This window comes from Stenella coeruleoalba (genome assembly GCF_951394435.1).
Source record: "Stenella coeruleoalba genome assembly, chromosome: 5".
NCBI lineage: Eukaryota > Metazoa > Chordata > Mammalia > Artiodactyla > Delphinidae > Stenella > Stenella coeruleoalba.
The window spans coordinates 69382423-69402615 of NC_137150.1; the positions used below are offsets into that span (position 1 = coordinate 69382423).

A 20193-nucleotide genomic window follows, 5' to 3' on the forward strand; every position below is an offset into this window, starting at 1 on the left:
GACAGCTAAATGTGTCTTTAAAGATCTTTGGAAAATCAATGCTTTTATACAGGAGATTAATATTTGAGTTTTCTGAAATTTCTTCATTACCCTAAACCACACAGACCCAGGCACATGGACTCCCTGAAGTCTGGTGAATGCCAGGACCCAAGTGCGGATTGAAAACCGCCAGCCCACACTTAGAAAGCCAGGGTCACACTACATTAGTATGAGTTCAGTGCCATATGGCAAATGCCCTCGTTTATTAAACATGCTGCTTTTGAACTTACTGCTAATAGGGTATCATTATAAAATGGGCATAGAGAAAGAAACAGAATTAGTTAAAATTTTTATAGCCTGATTTCTACCACGTATAATGTATATTTTCTTAAAAAATGAAAAAATGAGATTTTTCCCGTTAATTAACAGAAGGTAGAAATTTAGAGAACTTTAGAGATATTGCAAATAATTCTCCATCGGCGAATATTTATTCTAAACAAGGTTTAGATCATACATTTTTTGTTTACCTAATGAAAATTACAGCGTTAAGAGGTACATTTTCAAAATTGGCTATTTTTCTCAGAGAGGAGCATTAACTACATCGATTCAATCAGTTTAAAACTATATACGTTAAAAAAAAAACTATATACGTATTTACCTGATATTAATAAAATAACAGGAACAGGAAATAATGTCCATCCCCTTCCTTTAGTATAGGTAGTAGTTAGTGCTCCATTTCATGGCAAAAAGTTTTACCTGCAGATAAGAATATGGGGATTCTTTCCTTGACCCCCAGTAATGACCAGATGGGGAGTGGAATAGTCACACAAGCAGTCCCTTGGGTGATTCAAAGGAAGAGGTTCTGGAGAGAGCTTATGAAGATGGAGTTCAGTACCTTCCCCGAAGACCACCGCTGAGGTACGGAGCAGCAGGGAGCCCCCTGACCCAGCAGCTGCTGCTAAGCACAGCCTTCCTTTTCCTTCCCGGCCATCCTGTCCAAGGCTGAACTCCAAGTCAGGAAATTTTTCTCAGCAAGGTAATGATCTGATCCAAAATAATCAGCACTTAGCTGTGACCAGCCAATGGGCTTAATCCTTCCAGGAAGTGTTACAAAACACCCTAAAGAAACCTCCAATTCATGATGTGAAAGCATGTGTGTGTGTGTGTGTGTGTGTATGTTTATAAGGGGTTGGTAAAGAAGTCACTAGGGGCTCTTCAACGAGCCCCCAAAGCCTCCTCCCTGTTTGCTCACATCTCCACCTGAAAGTAAAATTAGCCACATATACCTGCCTCTCATTTTCCCTGAAATAACTTTGCACAGTAATTTCGGGGACATTCTTATTTTTAAAATATCTGGTCCTGTTTGGCTCCATCCACTCTGAAACCAACCTTTACTTGCATCTTTGGATCTTCCATTTCAGATGAGAAAGCCAAACAGTCCAGAATAATCTACTCTTGAAATATGTAAAAACATGTCCCATCAGAGAACTGGAATCCTGTTGAGTTATAGCTTATAAATTCCCACAACCCAAAGAAGTATATGTAGGTAACATTAAAATGATGACTGCTCCCTTGAGGCATTTTATATTATACTTGAAACATTATTTTAACCAACCTTCCAGGCTTCAAAAGGACAGAGGGTTAGTAGGTCAATGATTTGCTTATGTTTCAGACAAGAAAAGGTATCAGACTACGTCTCATTTCTACTCACCTTCAACAAGGTCTGACTTACCAGCCCTAGGTTTACGGTACTGATAGCAAATCCAAGTACTTCCTCTTCCGTATCCAGGGTGCATGCTGCTCCCCCAGCATCCCAAGCTAGAATCCTGAGCACGTCCCCGAATGGAGCAGCTGACATTGTATGCCCAATCCCTAACTAATGATTGTGGCCAGGAAAATGGTTATTTTGATTGGCCTACACCAATCAGGGTGCACGTCTGAAGCTGGGGATTAAGTCATTTCCCAAGAAGGACACATTATGTGGAGGATAGGTAGATAATAGTAGGAAAACTGGAGAAAGGGAAGAATGAATACTGGTTATTCACTACATAGACATCTGGCCTGAAAGACAACAGCAAGCCCAGGGCTATAGCTACTGAAAATTACTGTTGGGATTACTAATAAGGAAATAGTTTCCAGATTACAAACTAACAAACAACAACAAAATTCCAAGGCCAGTATGTTTCTTTTATTATTATTATTTTTGTTTGACTTAAGATGGTTGAATGATTTCATTTTCATTTATAAGCATTACAATAATTCCCATGCAAAAACCAAGACCGTATATGCCTAATTTCAATCGGCCAAAATCCAACCCGTGAGACTGGACATTCAGGATCAAAATCAAAATGTTGCTTGACCTTTCCAATACTAGACATCACGGTCATCCTTTGAGAGATCGGCAGGCCCCTGACCTCCCAAACACTACAGTTTGCCATGAGTTCATACCAAAACAGGGAGCCAATCGATGCCTTGCAGCACTTAAACCTGGCAAGTAATTTCATTCATGAAGACAGGACACCTCTACACCAAGGCTGCCACCCACAGTTATCTCCTGGTTCCTGCTCTATAGAAAAATCTGCTTTTGAACAAGCATGGTATCTTCTATGTGGGGACTGATATTAATTTTTCCTTCCAGTTTTCCTCAAAACTCTCAGTAGAAGCAAAGAGACTTTACAAAAAAGCTTACCTCTATAATGTCAAAAGAAATACAGTTGACCCATGACTAATGCAGGGGTCAGCGGCACCGACCCCTGTGAGGTTGAATATCCACATATAACTTTACAGTTGACCTTCTATTCACGATTCCAAATCCATATATTCAACTAACACATTTAGTGGAAGAAATCCGTGTGTAAGTGAACCCACGCAGTTTAAACCCGTGTTGTTCAAGGATCAACTGTACATACAAAGACAACTACTGTATCAAGCATGTACTTTCCCCAGCTTCAGATAAAGTCACTTAGCAGATACAAAGCTTTAAAAATTTCTCAGTAAGATAGGAACCAGGAATATCAAGGAGGGCAAAACAGGACCCCACAATTAAAGAACTAAACAAATACAAAGAATCATTCTGTTGATGAAGACAAATGGGCTAAATGAAGAAATGACAGCATTTCAACAGTGGATGTCAATTTATATTGAAATACACGCATTGGAACTCCGACAATGGCAAAAATCTCATTAGTGCAAATAACAATTATAATGGTATATTCTTTAATAGGATTTAAATAAGGCTTCAAATAATTACACACACTAAAACTACCATTTGGAAACCTTAATTCTATCTGGAAAGTTGTCAAAGACACCCTTCCAAACCATCCAAAGTTCTGATTTAAGGACAATTACATTCAATGAAGTTGCTCCAAACACAATTTATAGCATTACCACTTTCAAAGTCTACATTGTTTGGCAGAGAGGGAGAAAATACCCCGGCCACTGGTCAAAAGAAATAAATCCAACTAACGTACCAGGTAGTTCCCAGGTTCAGATGATTTTCAAACATCTGTGGTGATGAACGCTCATTAAAAAAAATAAAGACAAAAAAAGGAAAACAAAAAAATAAGAGAATCCTGAAGCATGAGAAAGAGATTTGTTTCCCCACTCCCATGAACAAAAGTATGAAAGCACAAAGTATGAAACAGAAAAAAGAGAGAGAATTCATGGGTATTTTCATCTATGGCTCAAGTTCTCCTTAAAAAAAACAAAAACCAAACACCAAAACAATGTGTAATAACTACAAAAAGTAAACAACAAAATCAGAGGCAGAATATGAAATAGTAATATACTGTTTCAGAGCCTGCACCATCCTGCAGAACCAGGAAACTTAAAATGTGTTCTTAACAGATCCAACCTAGGCTGGATATGTAAAAAACAGAAAGATGGCATCACAAACCACACTACATATTATGAGAGTTTTAGAACCAGAGGGGAAAAAAAGGCAGCAAAAACGCTCAGAAAAATTTATCATCAATTCTGAAATGGGGCCTTGTCACATCATCAGGGTTAATGAAGACGGAGATCGACTTCCCCGGGTTCTCAGTCACTAGTTGCTGCAGTTTTTTGGCCAGACGGTCATCGGGCTGGTTGGGGTCCCCTCCGTCGGACTGCGGGGAGGGGATGGTAGTGGTGCTCCCTCGTCTCTGGAGCTCCAGTGTCAGCCGGTTGGCTGCCTTGACGTGCTCGATGGCGGTGCGCAAGTGCTCCGCCGGGTCTGAGCGGACGGAGGAGAGCTTCCGCGCGTGGAGCATGACCGTCTCCTCGGACAGGTGCTCCAGCATGTTGCACTGCGGGATGAAGTAATTGGGACACATCTTGTTGACCAGACAGTGTTGCAGGTCATCAATGAGGCCCAGCAAAAAGTGGGCTGCATAGTCTTCTTGGGCCAAATAGTTGGCAGGAAGTCTGTCGCAGGCCCAGAGCATCATGCTCCGCAGGTGATAGGGGCTGATAGCCTTGGGCCGGGACAGGAGTTTAATGATGATGGCTTTGCAGGCCTGGTAGGCCTGCATGAGGCTGCTGGAGATGCACTTCTTCAACTGCACCTCACTCCTGGCAAAGGACAGCCGCCACTCATTGTCCTTCTTTCCCTTGTAGGAGCAAGCAGGAACCAGGTAAAACCCACTGATGACTTCTTCCTCGGTGATCTTCCCATCCCAAAAGTGGTTCTCCATTAGCCAGCTCTGGGCCACTGCCGGCCAACCCTTGAAAGAGACCACTGGGACGATATCGTACAACATGCGACTGCTCCCCACACCCAGAATGATGGAGATGATGGTCCCATTCTTCTCTACCTTTTCCACCTTTGGCATCCCTCGCTGGGGTTTCTTCTGTATCTCTGACAGGACGATGCTGATGGAGTCATAGAACCAGTCAGCCACTTTGGTTGGGGAGAAGAAGTAGTTGGTGGCACCATTGATGTGATCGACGATGGTGCAACAGTCTTTCCACTTACTGATCGTCCCCTCGTCAAAGAGCCGAAGGCTCAGCCAGGAGTGGCACAAGGCTGAATGGCGCATATCCAGCGTCACAGGCTGATTACGGTCGTGAAGCTTCAGGGCTGGCACCAGGAGAGTGAAGTCCATATCATAGTCGGTCCCTCGGGCATAGACATTAAGCTCATCTAAGTCCAGGTCTACCACGCCTTCCCGGACTCCTCCGGAAAGCAACAGATACTCATTGGCCACTGGAAGTTTTTGGTCCAGCTTTTGCACCATTCCTAAAAACAGAAGGAGAAAACACTGTTACAGGAAGCACAGATACAAGAGTCTTATGCATCAATCGAGAATGTGCTGAGCTTCTAAGAGCCACTATTCGTTATCAATACAAAACCAGATCTTAGGCTGCTGCACGGACCCAGCCAACAGTACGTTGTTCATTTTCATCGGTGCTAGAATCCATCCTTTTCCAAATGGGAGAATTATGCAGATTCTTCTCTCATGGTGAAAGCAGTATCATTTTCAATCATAAACCAGGGCTCCTCTTCCCCCAGTCATCACCTCGGTTAATGGCACTGCCATCCACTCAGTCACCCAGGCTGAAAAACCTTAGTAAGTTTCAAGTCTTACTTGCCTTTCTACTGCCAAATCTTATCTATATAGCCTCTGCGACATTTCTTGTTCCTTCCCTGTTCTCCATCTCTGCTGCCATCATATAACGCCTGGCTCTTCCATCTCTTGCCAAAGCCGTCTCTCTCCCTCACATCCTCACCCTGCTTAACTTTCCTCTGTTCTGATGATTCTCAATGTGGGCTGTGGACACTGAAAGTAAGACACTTTCAGAGGACAGTGAGGTCATGACTCCTTTCATAATGCTAATACATTATTTGCCTTTTTCACTGTGTTGACACTTGAGCTGACCTTTAATGGTACAAAAGTAAAGAAGGGAAAAATTGCTGGTGCCTTAGCATTAGTCAAGACAGTGGCACCAACTGTACTAACAGTCATTTGATTCTTTTTTTTTTTTGCGGTACGCGGGCCTCTCACTGTTGTGGCCTCTCCCGTTGCAGAGCACAGGCTCCGGACCCACAGGCTCAGCGGCCGTGGCTCACGGGCCCAGCCGCTCCGCGGCACGTGGGATCCTCCCAGACCAGGGCACGAACCCGTGTCCCCTGCATCGGCAGGCAGACTCTCAACCACTGCGCCACCAGGGAAGCCCCGTTTGATTCTTTTTTATTGGCATGCACTAGCAGTTAAAAATTAGTAATAATCCAGTTTCACTTAAAATCCTTAATGGAAAAGAAAACTGGATTAATTTTGTTGAATCCCAACTTTCAAACCTCCTTTTTATGTGACAAAATAGGAAGTAACCATAAGGCACTTCTGCCGCATACTGAAATACAAACTCTGTCTTCAAGAAAAGCACTCATGTTTGAGTTGGAGGCTAAATGAGCTGCTTTCTTCGTGGAACGCCATTTTTAATTTAAAGAATTACACATAAACTATGGGTATTTAGACTTCAGTATGTAACAGACATTTTCTTAAAAACTGAACAAATTAAGACTGACTTCACAAAAACAACTGAAATATTTATTGCCAATGAAAACATCAGACCTTTCAGGAAAAAAGCATTATTTTAGAAAACTTATCTCCTGCACCATAAACTTAACATCTTCCCAAATTGTATACTTTTCTTTTTTTCTTTTCTTTTTTTTTTTTTTTTTTGCGGTACGCGGGCCTCTCACTGTTGCGGCCTCTCCCATTGCGGAGCACAGGCTCCGGACGCGCAGGCTCAGCGGCCATGGCTCACGGGCCTATCCGCTCCGCGGCATGTGGGATCTTCCCGGACCAAGGCACGAACCCGTGTCCCCTGCATCGGCAGGCGGACTCTCAACCACTGCGCCACCAGGGAAGCCCTAAATTGTATACTTTTCTAATGAGATTGGTGGTGATAGAACAAATGTGACTTTTAGGGATGATATTATGAGCTCTTTGAGAGTGAGAACCATGTCTCAAGATGTATGAAGCAGCCACAGGGGTCCGCTTCCAGTAGGCACACAATTGAAGCTATGACTGAATGACAAAGGAACAAACAGATGAAATTAATAGGCTTAAATATGAAATACATAAAGGCGAGACGGAAATGACTGTTCCACGACCAACATACAAATTTACCTTCCCTGCTTCCTGTCTTTTTATTATGGATTTACCTGTGCTTCATTATCTGACAAACTACCAGCATCACTCCGTGACTTATTTAACAACTTTTCCTGAAAGATCGAAAAGAATGACCACAAATTATGATTCCATTAGTCATTGTAGTTACTTTTAATCAGCATAGTTTTCTATTCATAAGGCAATACCAATGCAAATAAATAAACCATGTATATGTGTCTATGCTCCCACTATATTTCAGAATCTGACACTCTGATAAAAATGTGCTCTTTTTCATTCTTTAAAATCCTATTTTCCAAACAACAAAGAGCGAACGATCACTTTCTTTTTAAAGCAATCAATAAGTTATCCAGCATTAAAGAATCAACAATTCATCAGAAAGAGAATTCAGTGTACCCGATTTTTGGGGGGGGGGGGTGTGCTGTTTCTCACGCTCCCTGTGCTGTGATGGGGCACCCAGATCCCTCTTCAATAAAGACTTCTTGTCTCAGCTGCTGAGGCTGTCAGTGCCTATCCCTCAAGGATGGTCTGACCGCAAAGAGCCACCTCAACTAAGACCGTGGGCTGTGGTTAGGGTAGGAGGTAAACATCCCGTAACCAATCAGTGTGGAAGTGCCCCAGTTCAGGGTACTCTGATGAGTCCCCGGCACCCAGAGTTCCCACTGGGGCCCGCTGAGAAGGACACCACACTTCTCCCTCCGCCTGACCCTGCTTCCGCCCCCTCCCTTGCACAGGTGCAGATCCCAAGGCTGCTCCTTTGTAAATATCCTCACTCCATCTCAGGGGCTGCTTCCTGAGGAACCCAATCTAAAACACTACATACTAACCCAAGCAGCCTTCACTACAAATCAGCAGTGAACAATTTATTTTCCTTTTAAAAGTGGTTTTTAAAAGCCAGACAGCAACCAGTGTGGAAATTGTGACACCGAGAAAAAGATTCTTTTCTCAGTTGTCATCGTGTTTCAGTATCAACCTCATCTTTACAAAGTAATAGCTCCTACCACCACAAGTTTTGGCTGTAGCTCTAAGAGGATAAGATGGAACTTTCAGAATCCCGAGCAGGTGGCGAAAATCACTTTTACTATTTTACAGGCTCACGTGGAGGTACAGATACTTTCAAAAGGAAACATTTGATCTTGAAATAATTTACTCATTATTTCATATATTGCTTCATTCCAGCATCTGGAGCGCCCCAAACACACCTGGGGAAAACCGTGACATGCTGGGTTGTAAGTAGTAAATAAGATCTGAATTGATCAGTAGTATTGTTATGTGGGCACTACGTAATTGTCCCCTCTTAGGCATAAATAACTCAAAATTATATACATCTTTTTCTCCTAGACTGGATCCAACTGGCTCTGAGCACACTAGCCAGAACCTGTCTACACAACCAGAATAACATGTGTAGTAATGGGCTGGGGATAACTTGTTTACAAACGTGTCACTGAACTTTGCCTTGGATTGCCACAGTTTTGTTCCGATAATTACAGGTGAGAAAAAAAGCTAAAATTCCTTTCTGCCCTCTACTGGATTAAAGAAGAAGTTTTAACATATTTTCACTTGTTAGAATATTCCTCTTTCCTCCCAATTGCTGCTTATGCACCTAAAATGTTGACCCTTCTTTCAAAAGAGCCGTATAAAGTATTTGGCTAAATTCTAATATTCAGGGGTTAGGATAATGTTGGACATTTCTTATTCCTTTAAAAAGGGCAGACAGAACTTGAGCAGTAGTGAGAATATAGCTGAAGCTCATTTGCTAAGCTCCTAAGAGTTAGAAACAAAATCCCTAAGGCCACACTGTTCCGGAGGCGGATCCCCTGAGACCTCCACATCATTTAGCCCGCCTGAGCCCATTAGTCTACAGTTTTACAGATTATTTGGTAGCACAAATTGGAGCCTTCCCCAGAACTGCACAAACTCAAAGGCCCTCCTTGAAAACTTTCCTGGGCTAAGTTTAAGTAAAAATCAGCTGACGTTAGCTGTCATCCCAGATGGGTTGCCAGGCAACTAAAACACAGGCAGGGTCTGAGAGGGAAAAAAAATTCTACTGTACACTTTGGCTGTAGGCATTAGTTCCAACAGATGCCATCTCTGAACTGATCTAAGGGTTTTTTGTGTAATTACAGGAGATTTGTGTGATATCAAGTGCCTCTGGCTGTTTAGCTATTAGTAAATTATGGGAAACAGTGAGTGGGAACAAAAGAAAGGTTGAACACACACCATTGAGCTTGTTAGCAGCAGAGAAAAGGAGAGGTGGAGAAGTAGCTTATTCCCCTGGGCGGGTCTCTTCTTTTCAGGAAAGAACTGGCATATGTTTGCTCTTAAAAACACAAAGCAAAAGTGCCTCCCAGCCTCCCTTCCTGTAACTGATTCCTTGATTTCAGTTTATTTCGTAGTATCTACTTATGAAGACCTTAAAACTACTGTTTTAGGTACTGGGGCCCCAAGTTTAAGGAATGAGTTCCCTATCATCCACTTAGTTCTTTGCTGACTGCCTTCAGAACATCAAGTGAAAAACTGAAGTCTGTCCTGGACTCCCTTGTATTCTAGAGAACAAAACTTTATCACATTCTGTTGAATTCAGATTACTAATTCCCATCACTCAAACGTATAATGCCAGCTGGTTGACACCAGAGCACAAGAACTAAGTATCATTTGTCTTCTCCCATCTTCACAGCTTCCCTCAAGTACATCTATGAGAACTCAATTAGTAAATGGATAAGTGAAATTAGTACTTATATAGATTCCTTTAAAAAAATCAATTCTTAACTATGTTGAAGAGATAAAGATCTATCAAAGAGAGAAGACTTTTACGTCTTGTAATTAAAGCTACAGAATACATTTTATCTCTCTATATATCTTTGACTATGTATATAAAAAAGATTTCTATGTAGATAAAAAAGACCTGAATATCTCAATAATATTCATTGCTTCATAAAAAAGTATTACCTTTTTCACTTCAACTCATGTGAAACACCAATAACAGTGCCTTTATGGCACTGATCCTTAATAGTAGGAAAGGTACAGAATGGGATGATTTTGCAAAGTCCTTCTGTGTTTTTGATACATTCCCTTAGGGTAGCAGTCTCCTTAGCTGTTAATAAACAATATAAACCTTCCTGTAAAAATATTATCATCTATGTTTCAAATATTTTTGTCAAACTTATTTGATAGTCTGAGCAACATTCTAAAAAGTAGGCATGGCCATCTTCTTCTAAAAAAGTCACCAATCTATGAGATTTTTAATGACTTCAAATTGGGGAAAGTTTTTTCATTTTCTTTATTCACAGCCAGAAATCATCTATATGAAGTCCCTCACTTTATAGGTGAAAAACTGAGTTCAGAGAGGAGAAATAACTCATTCAAGGTCACACAGCCCTGGGGACAGAGTCACAGCATTGCCTTTAATTCCCATATTTGTTGTGACGGTCAGAGTGGCAAATGCACACTGTTCTCCCTATGACAATGACCCGACTTGACATGAACGTAGAATGGCTGGGAAGGAAAGTAGCAGAGGTCTCAAGGCCAAGTGCCAGCTTTGCACTTTTGTTGGTCACAGCTTTCGTGTGACCTTGGACCGTCAGCAGAACATGCCCCATCATCCACATTTATCAGAAGGAAGGATGCACCTGACCTGTCTTACAAGAAGCTACCCATATTCCCAAATAAATACACTATAAGACACAGGAAATACAGAAGCAAGACACCAGTGGAGCTTCCTAGCTTTTCAATTATCTGCTGAATGATCATTAATATTAAAAATTTTATAGTATGTTTCATAAGTCAAAGAGTCTGTTTTATTTGGCATAACTGCTGAGACAACTGCAGGTAATGTTATTTAAACTTTTTAGAGACCTGATTAATTCACGTATGGTAATAACCTATTGACCAAATATATATAGTAACAGGACTGATTCAAAAGATGCCTCCGCAAAGAAGTCTTCCTTGATCTTTTCGCATCTTGACACTAATAATGTCTGCGAGAACACTGCAGTCAGAGCAAGACAGGCTTGGGTTTGAATCCTGGTTTTGTCATTTACTACTTAAGTAAGCCTGACAAGTTATTTAACCTCTCTGAGCTTCCAATTCCTCATCTATTCAAAAGGAACAAATAAAACCATAAAACCGCTCTTCTAGGGTTGATATGAAATGTCTAAGCACACTGTAGATATTTAGTTCCTTTTCCCCATATAGTCTTCCCTTTCTCCACCATCTATAAAACTGGCTTGGCCAAACAACTCCTATTCCACAGAGTTGATAATCTATCGAAAGCCTCTAAGCACGTGTAAGGCCTACAAAACATGTTAGATGAAGGGAAACGAATGAAGCATCCTCTCCTCCAGCAGCACCCAGACTGAAGCTAGCCCAGGGATGCCTCCTCTAGTGGCTGCCATCGGGTAGCATGGTGCACAGCCTGGCCAGTAGAAGGCTGGCTGGATTCCAGCCCTTTCGTGTTCCCTCAGAACAAGTGCCCTGCAAAATGAACAACCTACACACCCCTGTGAAGGACCCTGATCTGAATTCTTACCCTAGCACTTTCTACACCTATAATCATAGTGGGTTGTATTCATGGCTTATTGTCCCTCCTTAATGAGATAACAACATCTGGCACAGTAATTGGCAAAGAGTGTCAGTAAATGAAAGATGCTCTCGCAGTCAACAGTCTATGAGCTCCTGCAGTCAAGGTTTTACTACTGCAGGGGCTAATACAGACTTTGGGATTAGAAGGCAACTGTGGGTTGGGTGCATCATTTAGCTCAGTCAACTTGACCACATCATCAGTCACAAATTGGGAATCATGAGATTTGCCATATAATGTAATAGAAAATACTACCAGCATATCTCTATAAAATCATCCAAAAGTCAGGTTGGAAAAAAAAATAAGCCTGTCTAATCTTTCATTATTTTCTTTCTTAAAAATTAAAACTCAAGTTCTAAAAATTGGTGGGCCTTGGCAAAGTTTACTAAGCTATTTTGAACAGAATGAACATGAGTCAGACCTGGACTCAAGTCCAATTCATCCAGGACCAACCTAATTAAACAGTTTCCTTAAATGACATTGGGGAATAACAATTAAAAGTTTGCTGGGGGGGGGGGGCTTCCCTGGTGGCGCAGTGGTTGTGAGTCCGCCTGCCGATGCAGGGGACACGGGTTCGTGCCCCCGTCCGGGAAGATCCCACATGCCGCGGAGCGGCTGGGCCCGTGAGCCATGGCCACTGAGCCTGCGTGTCTGGAGCCTGTGCTCCGCAACGGGAGAGGCCACAATAGTGAGATGCCTGAGTACTGAAAAAAAAAAAAAAAGTTTGCTGGGTGGCCATGAGGTTAAAACAAGAAAATGCACACCAAATTACTTAGTGTGTGGTCTGGTACTCACTTGGCAGTCGATAAAGAGAGGGTTCTGGGCATGTGCCCACATTAGCAAAACATTTTTCTCATCCAATAAGTCTTGCCTTTTCCTCCTTTTAGTTCTTAGGATAGTTTAAAAACTCATGGTTTCTGCCAATCAAGACTTATTGGCAAGACTCAAAGGAGTGTCTCATTAGCCCCACCTAGCAGCCGCCTACAGCTACAACAGGGCATGAAAGATAGGTTGTTAGTTTACAAAAGGAGTGACCATTTTAGAAGGCTCATTCTTGAAAGATAAAAACAGTAGCAAGTGAAAAGTAAGAGTGATGCCAATACGGTATCATAAGGATACAGAAATATGCCAGTGATGACCAGATTACCTCTCTCCTGATCTTCAGAAGCAGCAAGAAGCTTCTAATGGAGATGTTCAGCATTAAGTCAAATGTACCCTCCTTCAGCCTGTGACCCAGCTGAGTTTGGTTTGTATTCCTTTCTCATTTGGGGATGTATATGCCAACTACTTAAGTACTCTGAAACTGGAAGTCTGGGTTTGATGGGCAGGGGGTAGGCTCTATATTTTAGAAGAGGAATAATGAAGGAGGCCAAGTCTGGGAAATTGCAAGGATGGTGGTGGGATTCAAAACTTGGGTTTGATTTATTCATGCATGTGACTCGTCAGTATCAGTGCCTCCTCTGAGCCAGTACTATGCCAGATACTGAAGACACAACAGCGAAAAGAAACACACTGTCCCCACTGCATGGTCCTTATGTGGAGTGAGAAAGCCAGTTACATTTGTGTCAGTTACATTTGTATCAATCAGGAGAGATGTGAATATGCTGAGTAACAAACCTAAAACCTCAGTGACTTCAAACAACAAAGTCTTATTTTTCATTCAGGCAACGTGACCATCAGAGGTTGCTGGCTAGGGCTCTTCTTTCCTTCATCCAGGACCCAGGTGGCTACAGTACCCCTCATCTAGAAACTCACAGGCCCTCTACTGGAGGAAAAGGAAGCCCTGGGGGATCTCTTTCCGGCAGCTAAACGCCTTGGCCTGGGAAGGACATATGTCATCTTCATTCACACATCACTGGCCAAAACTAGTCCCATCCAACCCCAGGGAAGAAACTGCAGTTCTACTCATGCTGGGAAAGCAGAGAGCCAGAAATATTTGATAAGCAGCATGAACAACTCCCACACTAACCAAACAAGCACACACTAATGAACATGTAATTATAAGCTGAGATAATAACTCTGAAGGAAGTGAATAAAGGTCCTAGCCAAAACATAGAAGGGGATGAAGGGGACTGCAAATTGTTTCGCCTGGAGAATGAAAAATTCAAGAAGACCATGTCCATCTTCAAATATGCGATAAGTTGTCCTGGTAAAGGAGAAATGGACTTTAGGATTCCAATAAGTAGAAGGTGTACAGAGAGAAAAAAAAAATCAGTGTCATCGGTAAATGAAAGGCTCATCTATCTAGTAGAATCTTCTAGCAAGGCTGTCTGTGGAAGAAGTACATTTCCTGTCCCAAGAAATGACCAATCAGCATTTTCAGCAGGGGTGACGACTAAAAATACTAACATGGGATGCGGTCTGAGTATAGGTGTCCTTCAAGGTGGCTGCCCAACACCAAAGCCGCCTCCTACTGAAGATACCATGTAGACTGCTGTAGCCACCGACGACCGTGCCATGTGGGCCCCATAACAGGTGCAGGAAGAAATCCAGGGGAGTATTTATTAAGTTCCAGTGGAGGAGGCTGTTCTTCCCTCTCATCTGTTTTACTCTGTCATTTCTAATCTGCAACCCAGCTGCTATCACAATCCCCCAACCAACTCCACCGATTTTAAAAGAAGAGATCACAATAGTAGCAGATCACATCAGAACAAAAGAAGGACTGACTTTACAAACCACACTTTCAAAGTATGTACATCTCATGTCAAGGGCTCTCTGAGAAGGGCACAAACGTTGATTGGCTCTACTATGCATTAAGGTATAGGCTGAATGTCTCACCTATGTCTTTTCCTTCTATCCTCTTGGCACTTGGAAGTAGGTCATCCTGTCCCCATTTTACAGATGAGGAAATCAAGATAAATAACAGTCGAATAAATTGTTCATGGCCATAAACACTGAAATGGGATGAAAATTCAGGTTCATTCCATACTCTTTTCACTACCCCAGTGATGCTTTCCAGCATTAAATGGGCTCTCCTGAGAGGATAAATAATTTAATATCTTTGGACCTTTAAAATTGCCACATGAAACACTGTAAGAAACAGTTAGTGGAAGCTTATTTCTCTGTCCAAAAATAAAACAAATTCTATTTTGGAGTAACATGATTTTTTTTTTTTTGCGGTACGCGGGCCTCTCACTGTTGTGGCCTCTCCCGTTGTGGAGCACAGGCTCCGGACGCGCAGGCTCAGCGGCCATGGCTCACGGGCCCAGCCACTCTGCGACATGTGGGATCTTCCCGGATCGGGGCACGAACCCATGTCCGCTGCATCGGCAGGCGGACTCTCAACCACTGCGCCACCAGGGAAGCCCTAAAATGATTTTTAAAGCAGATTAAAAGCTCATTTTAGCAGTCCCTGGGAAATGAAGTATTATAAGCAAAATGGGTCAAGGATTATAGGAAAGACAAGATTATAAATGACTTCTTTATTTTTTAAAAAAGTGAGTATCTAGTGCTGTGACACACAGCCATGTGTACGTGCACGTATGTGTGCTGCATATTTAACTCAGACAATTCTGAAAGAGCATTCCACAAGTATTTTAATTCCAAGGGAATCCTTGGAATTCTTTCAGTCCCCCAAGACAAACTCTGAAAATGTTCCTATATATTCAGATGCATAGTTTAATTTGCTTACTTTAATCCAACAGCAAAGCCTAAATTTTAAAGTCCTATCCCCTAAGTTTTTACTACTAGACTGGGGGGACAGAGAGTGGCTGAGAACATCATTACCAAGGGAAATACTAACCACAAAGCAAGAAGCTGTTACTGAGTTGTAAATCTTTTTCATTTGTGGACACAGCAGTATCTACCACCGTCACTTTTTTCCTGTGCAAAACTCAGCTCAGGCACACTGAGCCACGGGGAAAGAAACATGACGAATTCTGTGCCTTCTCTAAAAAAAAAAAAAAAAAAAAAAAAGCAACCCAAACCCAAATCAAACCTAAACTACCTGTTATCCTGAGTCTCAATAAGAGATATGCCTGCTGTGACTCAGCAGCCTGAGAAACTATGTCACTGTTGATTAAAAAGGGACTCCACAGTGTAGAGTAGTGTAGCTGTGGTCTACAGGACACACTCAGATTTGCTACATTAGCTCAAAATGGTGGCAATTTATATAAAGACCCAGCTAAAGGATTTTAAAACTTCATTGGCTAGCTAAAGTCCTGCCTTAAAATTAGTTTACTTTGGAAATGTTCAAACATACAGAAATGTAGAGATAATAGTACAATGAATCACCACGTACCCACTACTCAGCTTCAACAATTATGCTTGCCATTCTTGTTTCATTTATTCACACACTTTTGGCTGTAGTTCTTTAAAGCAAAGCCCAGATATTATACCATTTCACCCATAAAACACTTCAAAATGCTTGTCTAACTGACAAAACCTTTTAAAACTGTAACCACCATTTTCATATCTAAAGTAGATTTTAAATGATTACTTACTATTACTATTATTGACTTCACTGATTTTACCTTTTTCCTAATATGCGTGAATACATGAGTGTGTATGTGTACGACAGGCTGTTGATGCCCTGCACCTGCAGCCACGATAGGTGGTTTCCTGTGAGATGGCAACTTCTCTCCTAAGGCCAATGATTCTGCTCCTTGGCCTGAGGGTCATCTCTGCTCTGGCACCACTGGGAAGTGCAGGGGAGTTCATGCAGGAGAACTGACTTTAATCCAACAGCAGGGGAGGGCAGGAATCAGCAGACAAGTGCCCCGCTTCCCAAGGTGGGACAATTCTGAGTTCTACACAACTTCCCAGAGGGCCCCACAAGATGAATCTGCTCATGAACAGTCGTGCTTCTTACAGTCACCTCCCAAGTGAGCTACCACATCAAGAGTTTACTGGAATCTTCAAGGGTGAAAATTTTCAGAGTGATATACTTGGATTGACACTGTCAGTCTGACACTGTTATTTCCTGACATGATGAGAGACCCCAGAGCCACTATATCTGCAACCTAGGGACTCCTATTACATACTCAGAAGAGATGGAAGGGAGAAACTAGGAGCCTGTTAATAAGCTGACTATATAAACTACATGGTAACTACCTAAAGGCATCTCCTCTTGTCCTGAGAATAATTTAACTCTAGGACATTTTCCAAAGCACCACTTTGCAGCCAACAACCTTAGCCAGAGATTTTTTTAAAGCTACTATATAATTACAGTGTGAGCTAAGATCATAATCTAATACCTGATTTTTAAAAAGGATTATAACAATGCATTTTTCCTTTGATGCCCGAGAACAGAGCAGGTAAATAAACGGATTCCGTCTTATAAAACAATTCCCAGTAACTGCCAGAAGGTGGCGCCCACACTCCATTCATTTACTAAAGAGTTTTTGGAACCAAAGTCGTAAAATCCTCCAAAGAAAGCTCTAGGGAAACAGGCTTAGCAAAGGGCTAAGACTTGATAAGACTATATTAAAGCACCACTCCGGGGCCTATTTGCCCTCAGCAACTCAAAACCTTGTCTTTTGGTCTCCCGGAGGAAATCTGGTTATTCGGGAGCTGATGTGCTCCACCTAGGTGGAGCCCAGGCTGAAAGATGCTTTGTCTGGGCAGGCAACATGGTTGGCAAACGATTCTTAAGAGTATATTGAAGACCTTGTTGCAAAGTACAGTTTCAGCTCTCATCGGTTGCAGCCGAGATGAAAACAAAACAAAACAAAAAACCATGAATAAAGCTTCAGGTGCCAGGAATAAGGGAGAGAGAAGGCAGAGTAAACAGTTTTTGATGGTATGAGGTTTAAGGCACCGCTCTTGCTGCAAAACTGTTTCATTCTGACCACAAATAACACACTCCAAGATTTCAGGAGCCAAGATGGAATCGATTTTTTTTAAACCTGGCTTCAATCAATAAATAATCCAAATAAACACTGCCTTACTTTGTATGATGCTTTGCAGTTCCCAGATCCTTTTCTCATTTGTTCCCAGCAATAATGCTGTGAAGAACACTAGAGTTCTCATTGTACAGGCGTGGAAGCTGGCTCTTGACAGCTAAGTGACTAGCCAAGATAAGCGTACAAAATATACACAGACTTCTTTGGCCTGAACAAGATTAAAAACTAGTCTGATCACATACAATTATTTTGAAAGAAGGAAGGGGGTGTTACTTGGGGTCTTTACCAGGTTATCAATTTGTTTCTTACAGAGTTAGCAGAAGGAGAAAGAAAGGGCTGAAAATGTAAAGCTTGCTCTGCCAGGGGCAATCTATGGATGATACACCTAGAGGTCTGAGTTACACCTAGACTGACTGGGTTACTGACAAAATGCCCCTCTTTCCTTAACTACACCTACTAAACAAACACACATCATTCCTAGAAAATAATTCGTCTTTAAGTTTCAAATAATGAGATACCTAAAATTAGTAATTAATCATCCACATATTGTTATAACACCTATTATTAGCGATGACCCCCTTGTCCCTATTGTCTTTATCTTCATTTAACTTGAAAAAAAAATGTTATTTCATTGTACTAATACCCTCAATCAAGTTTCCAAACAACAAAGTAGTAACATCCTAAGAATCTGCTACTTCAAAAAATAACATCTCAGTTAACAAGTCTTAAAAGTTTTTCCACTGTATACAGCTGGAACATTCCATACAAAAGTTCAGATTAGTACAATTACACCCGTACCTAAAATTTAAGGAAGGACGAGGGGATCAAATAAATATTTCCAAGGAAAATAGACCTGGAAAAAAGTACTGACAGCCTGACACACTAATAAAGAGCTGAATCTACTTCTGAGACACAATTGTCTACCTGATAATTACTTCAGTGACTGGATGAAACCATACTTCATTGTTTGGGCTTGAAAATGTTCACATCAAAAGAAGTCAGACTTATAAAACAACTAGTCAAAAAGCCCTGTGCAGGAGGTTGAAATTTGCAGTTTAAAAGCATGAGTAGATCACTTGAAAGAGGGTCAAATTGTTGCAGTGTTTTTAAATCCAGGCTGGCACAATAAAAAAAAAAAGTCAAAGAGAAAGTCAAAAAGGGAGTCTCTTCATGCTGACAAGCACAAGTGATACTTTGAAAATGGCTTATTTCACCTACTTTTCCTCCAACCATCAAAAACTAGAGCAAGAGTCAATGGTATGAGGATGAAAAGGGAAATTCGATATTCTAGCCAGAGATTGTAAACTAAAATGGTGGCTAAGAAAGATATAAAAGGGTTTGTTTGGTTTTTTTTTTCGCTTTATACTTTTTGAAGGATGTTGTTTGAATCAGTTGCCAGTTCGGTAACTCTTGGACTCCAGGGGATGAAGCTGCACTTGTGTGTACCCTGCACAAAGAATGGGAATGAATCATAGATTGGGGCCAGAAATGAATTCCAAAGTTCTGTACTCCAACTGTCATGGGACAGAACATGTTGCTAAGGCCCAAAGGGCAAGGGTGACACAGCACAGCACCTGGCACAGGTACTGAGAAGCAAACGCGAAGTCCTGACCCTCAGTCAAGGGCTCTCTTCACTCCATGCCGGGGTCACTAACCAAACGGTGGGAAAATATGGGTCCCCCCATCCCACCCGAGAAGGACTGAAGCATAATCTCTAAGGAGACATATGTGTTTTAAACTAGCAAATCTTTAAATGCTTTTAAAAGTAGAGGCTGCCTGGTCCCTCCCTCAATTTCAAAGCAGGAAGTTTCATTACATGGACTCAAGAAAAGGCAGAGCTGTCCGGTTAGAGGAAGGGGTTCACTGAACCAGTGATACTTTCAAATCTTCAAGAGCTGAGATTAACCACCCTTCAAATCAGGAGAGATACAACTTTGGCGGGACTTTTGGAAACATGCCAGTAATTGAGATTCAGGAAAGATGAGACATCACTCATGCCTCACACCTGGGGAACTCATTTACCTCTCCAACCTCCAAGTTATTGTTTGCTTTGAATGAAAAAGATATTTTTGTTAGATTCCTGCCAATTATTTTTTCAACCCCTCTAACTCCCTGTACCCATCAGACAGTGGCTGATTTTTGTCTTCTGTTCAATCTTAAACTTGGACAAAGCAACTGTAGAATCGACCGAAATCCTTAAGGGTACTTTGCCCAAGCACCACCGTCACTCGGGAGCACGTATGTGGGTCAGGGGGGTATGACTCGGCAGCCCAGCCATACACCTGTGGCCATGGGCACAATCACAGCTCAGTCCTTGAAATCAAAGATCACACCGTTTAGACAGAAGTGTACAATCTCCAAAGCTATCAACTGCCCGGGAGGTGAATTTAGACACGGTGGATTTAACACAGACACCCATATGCATACCGTGTCCCTTCCAAACATCCAGTGAGATTAGGTTTTCTAGTGAAGCGGGAAAAAGACCAAATGACAAGCATTCTTTTAAAAAGTAGTGCCAGCTTGAGAGAGGTCATTAAAGGACTCAAACCCAAGCGTGATGTGACTGTGAGATGTAGAAATCTCATTTTAAGGTCATTACGAAAATGACATTTGTGCACTGACCCAAGTCTTGTCATGAGAGTACCTTTCAGATGAAAAATTCCATAAATTCATTTTAAAA

At 41.8% G+C, this 20193-nt stretch overlaps 1 protein-coding gene across 1 annotated transcript in view; it reads right to left on the reverse strand.

Moving 5' to 3' along the window:
- Positions 1 to 2056: 2056 nt before the first annotated feature.
- Positions 2057 to 20193, reverse strand: part of MB21D2 (Mab-21 domain containing 2) — a 104213-nt gene continuing 86076 nt past the window's right edge. Inside the window, exon 2 of the mRNA XM_079922224.1 lies at positions 2057 to 5197. Within this exon, the coding sequence (XP_079778350.1) occupies positions 3933 to 5197 (1265 nt within the window). The 3' untranslated portion in view covers positions 2057 to 3932. The remainder of the gene's footprint in view (positions 5198 to 20193) is intronic.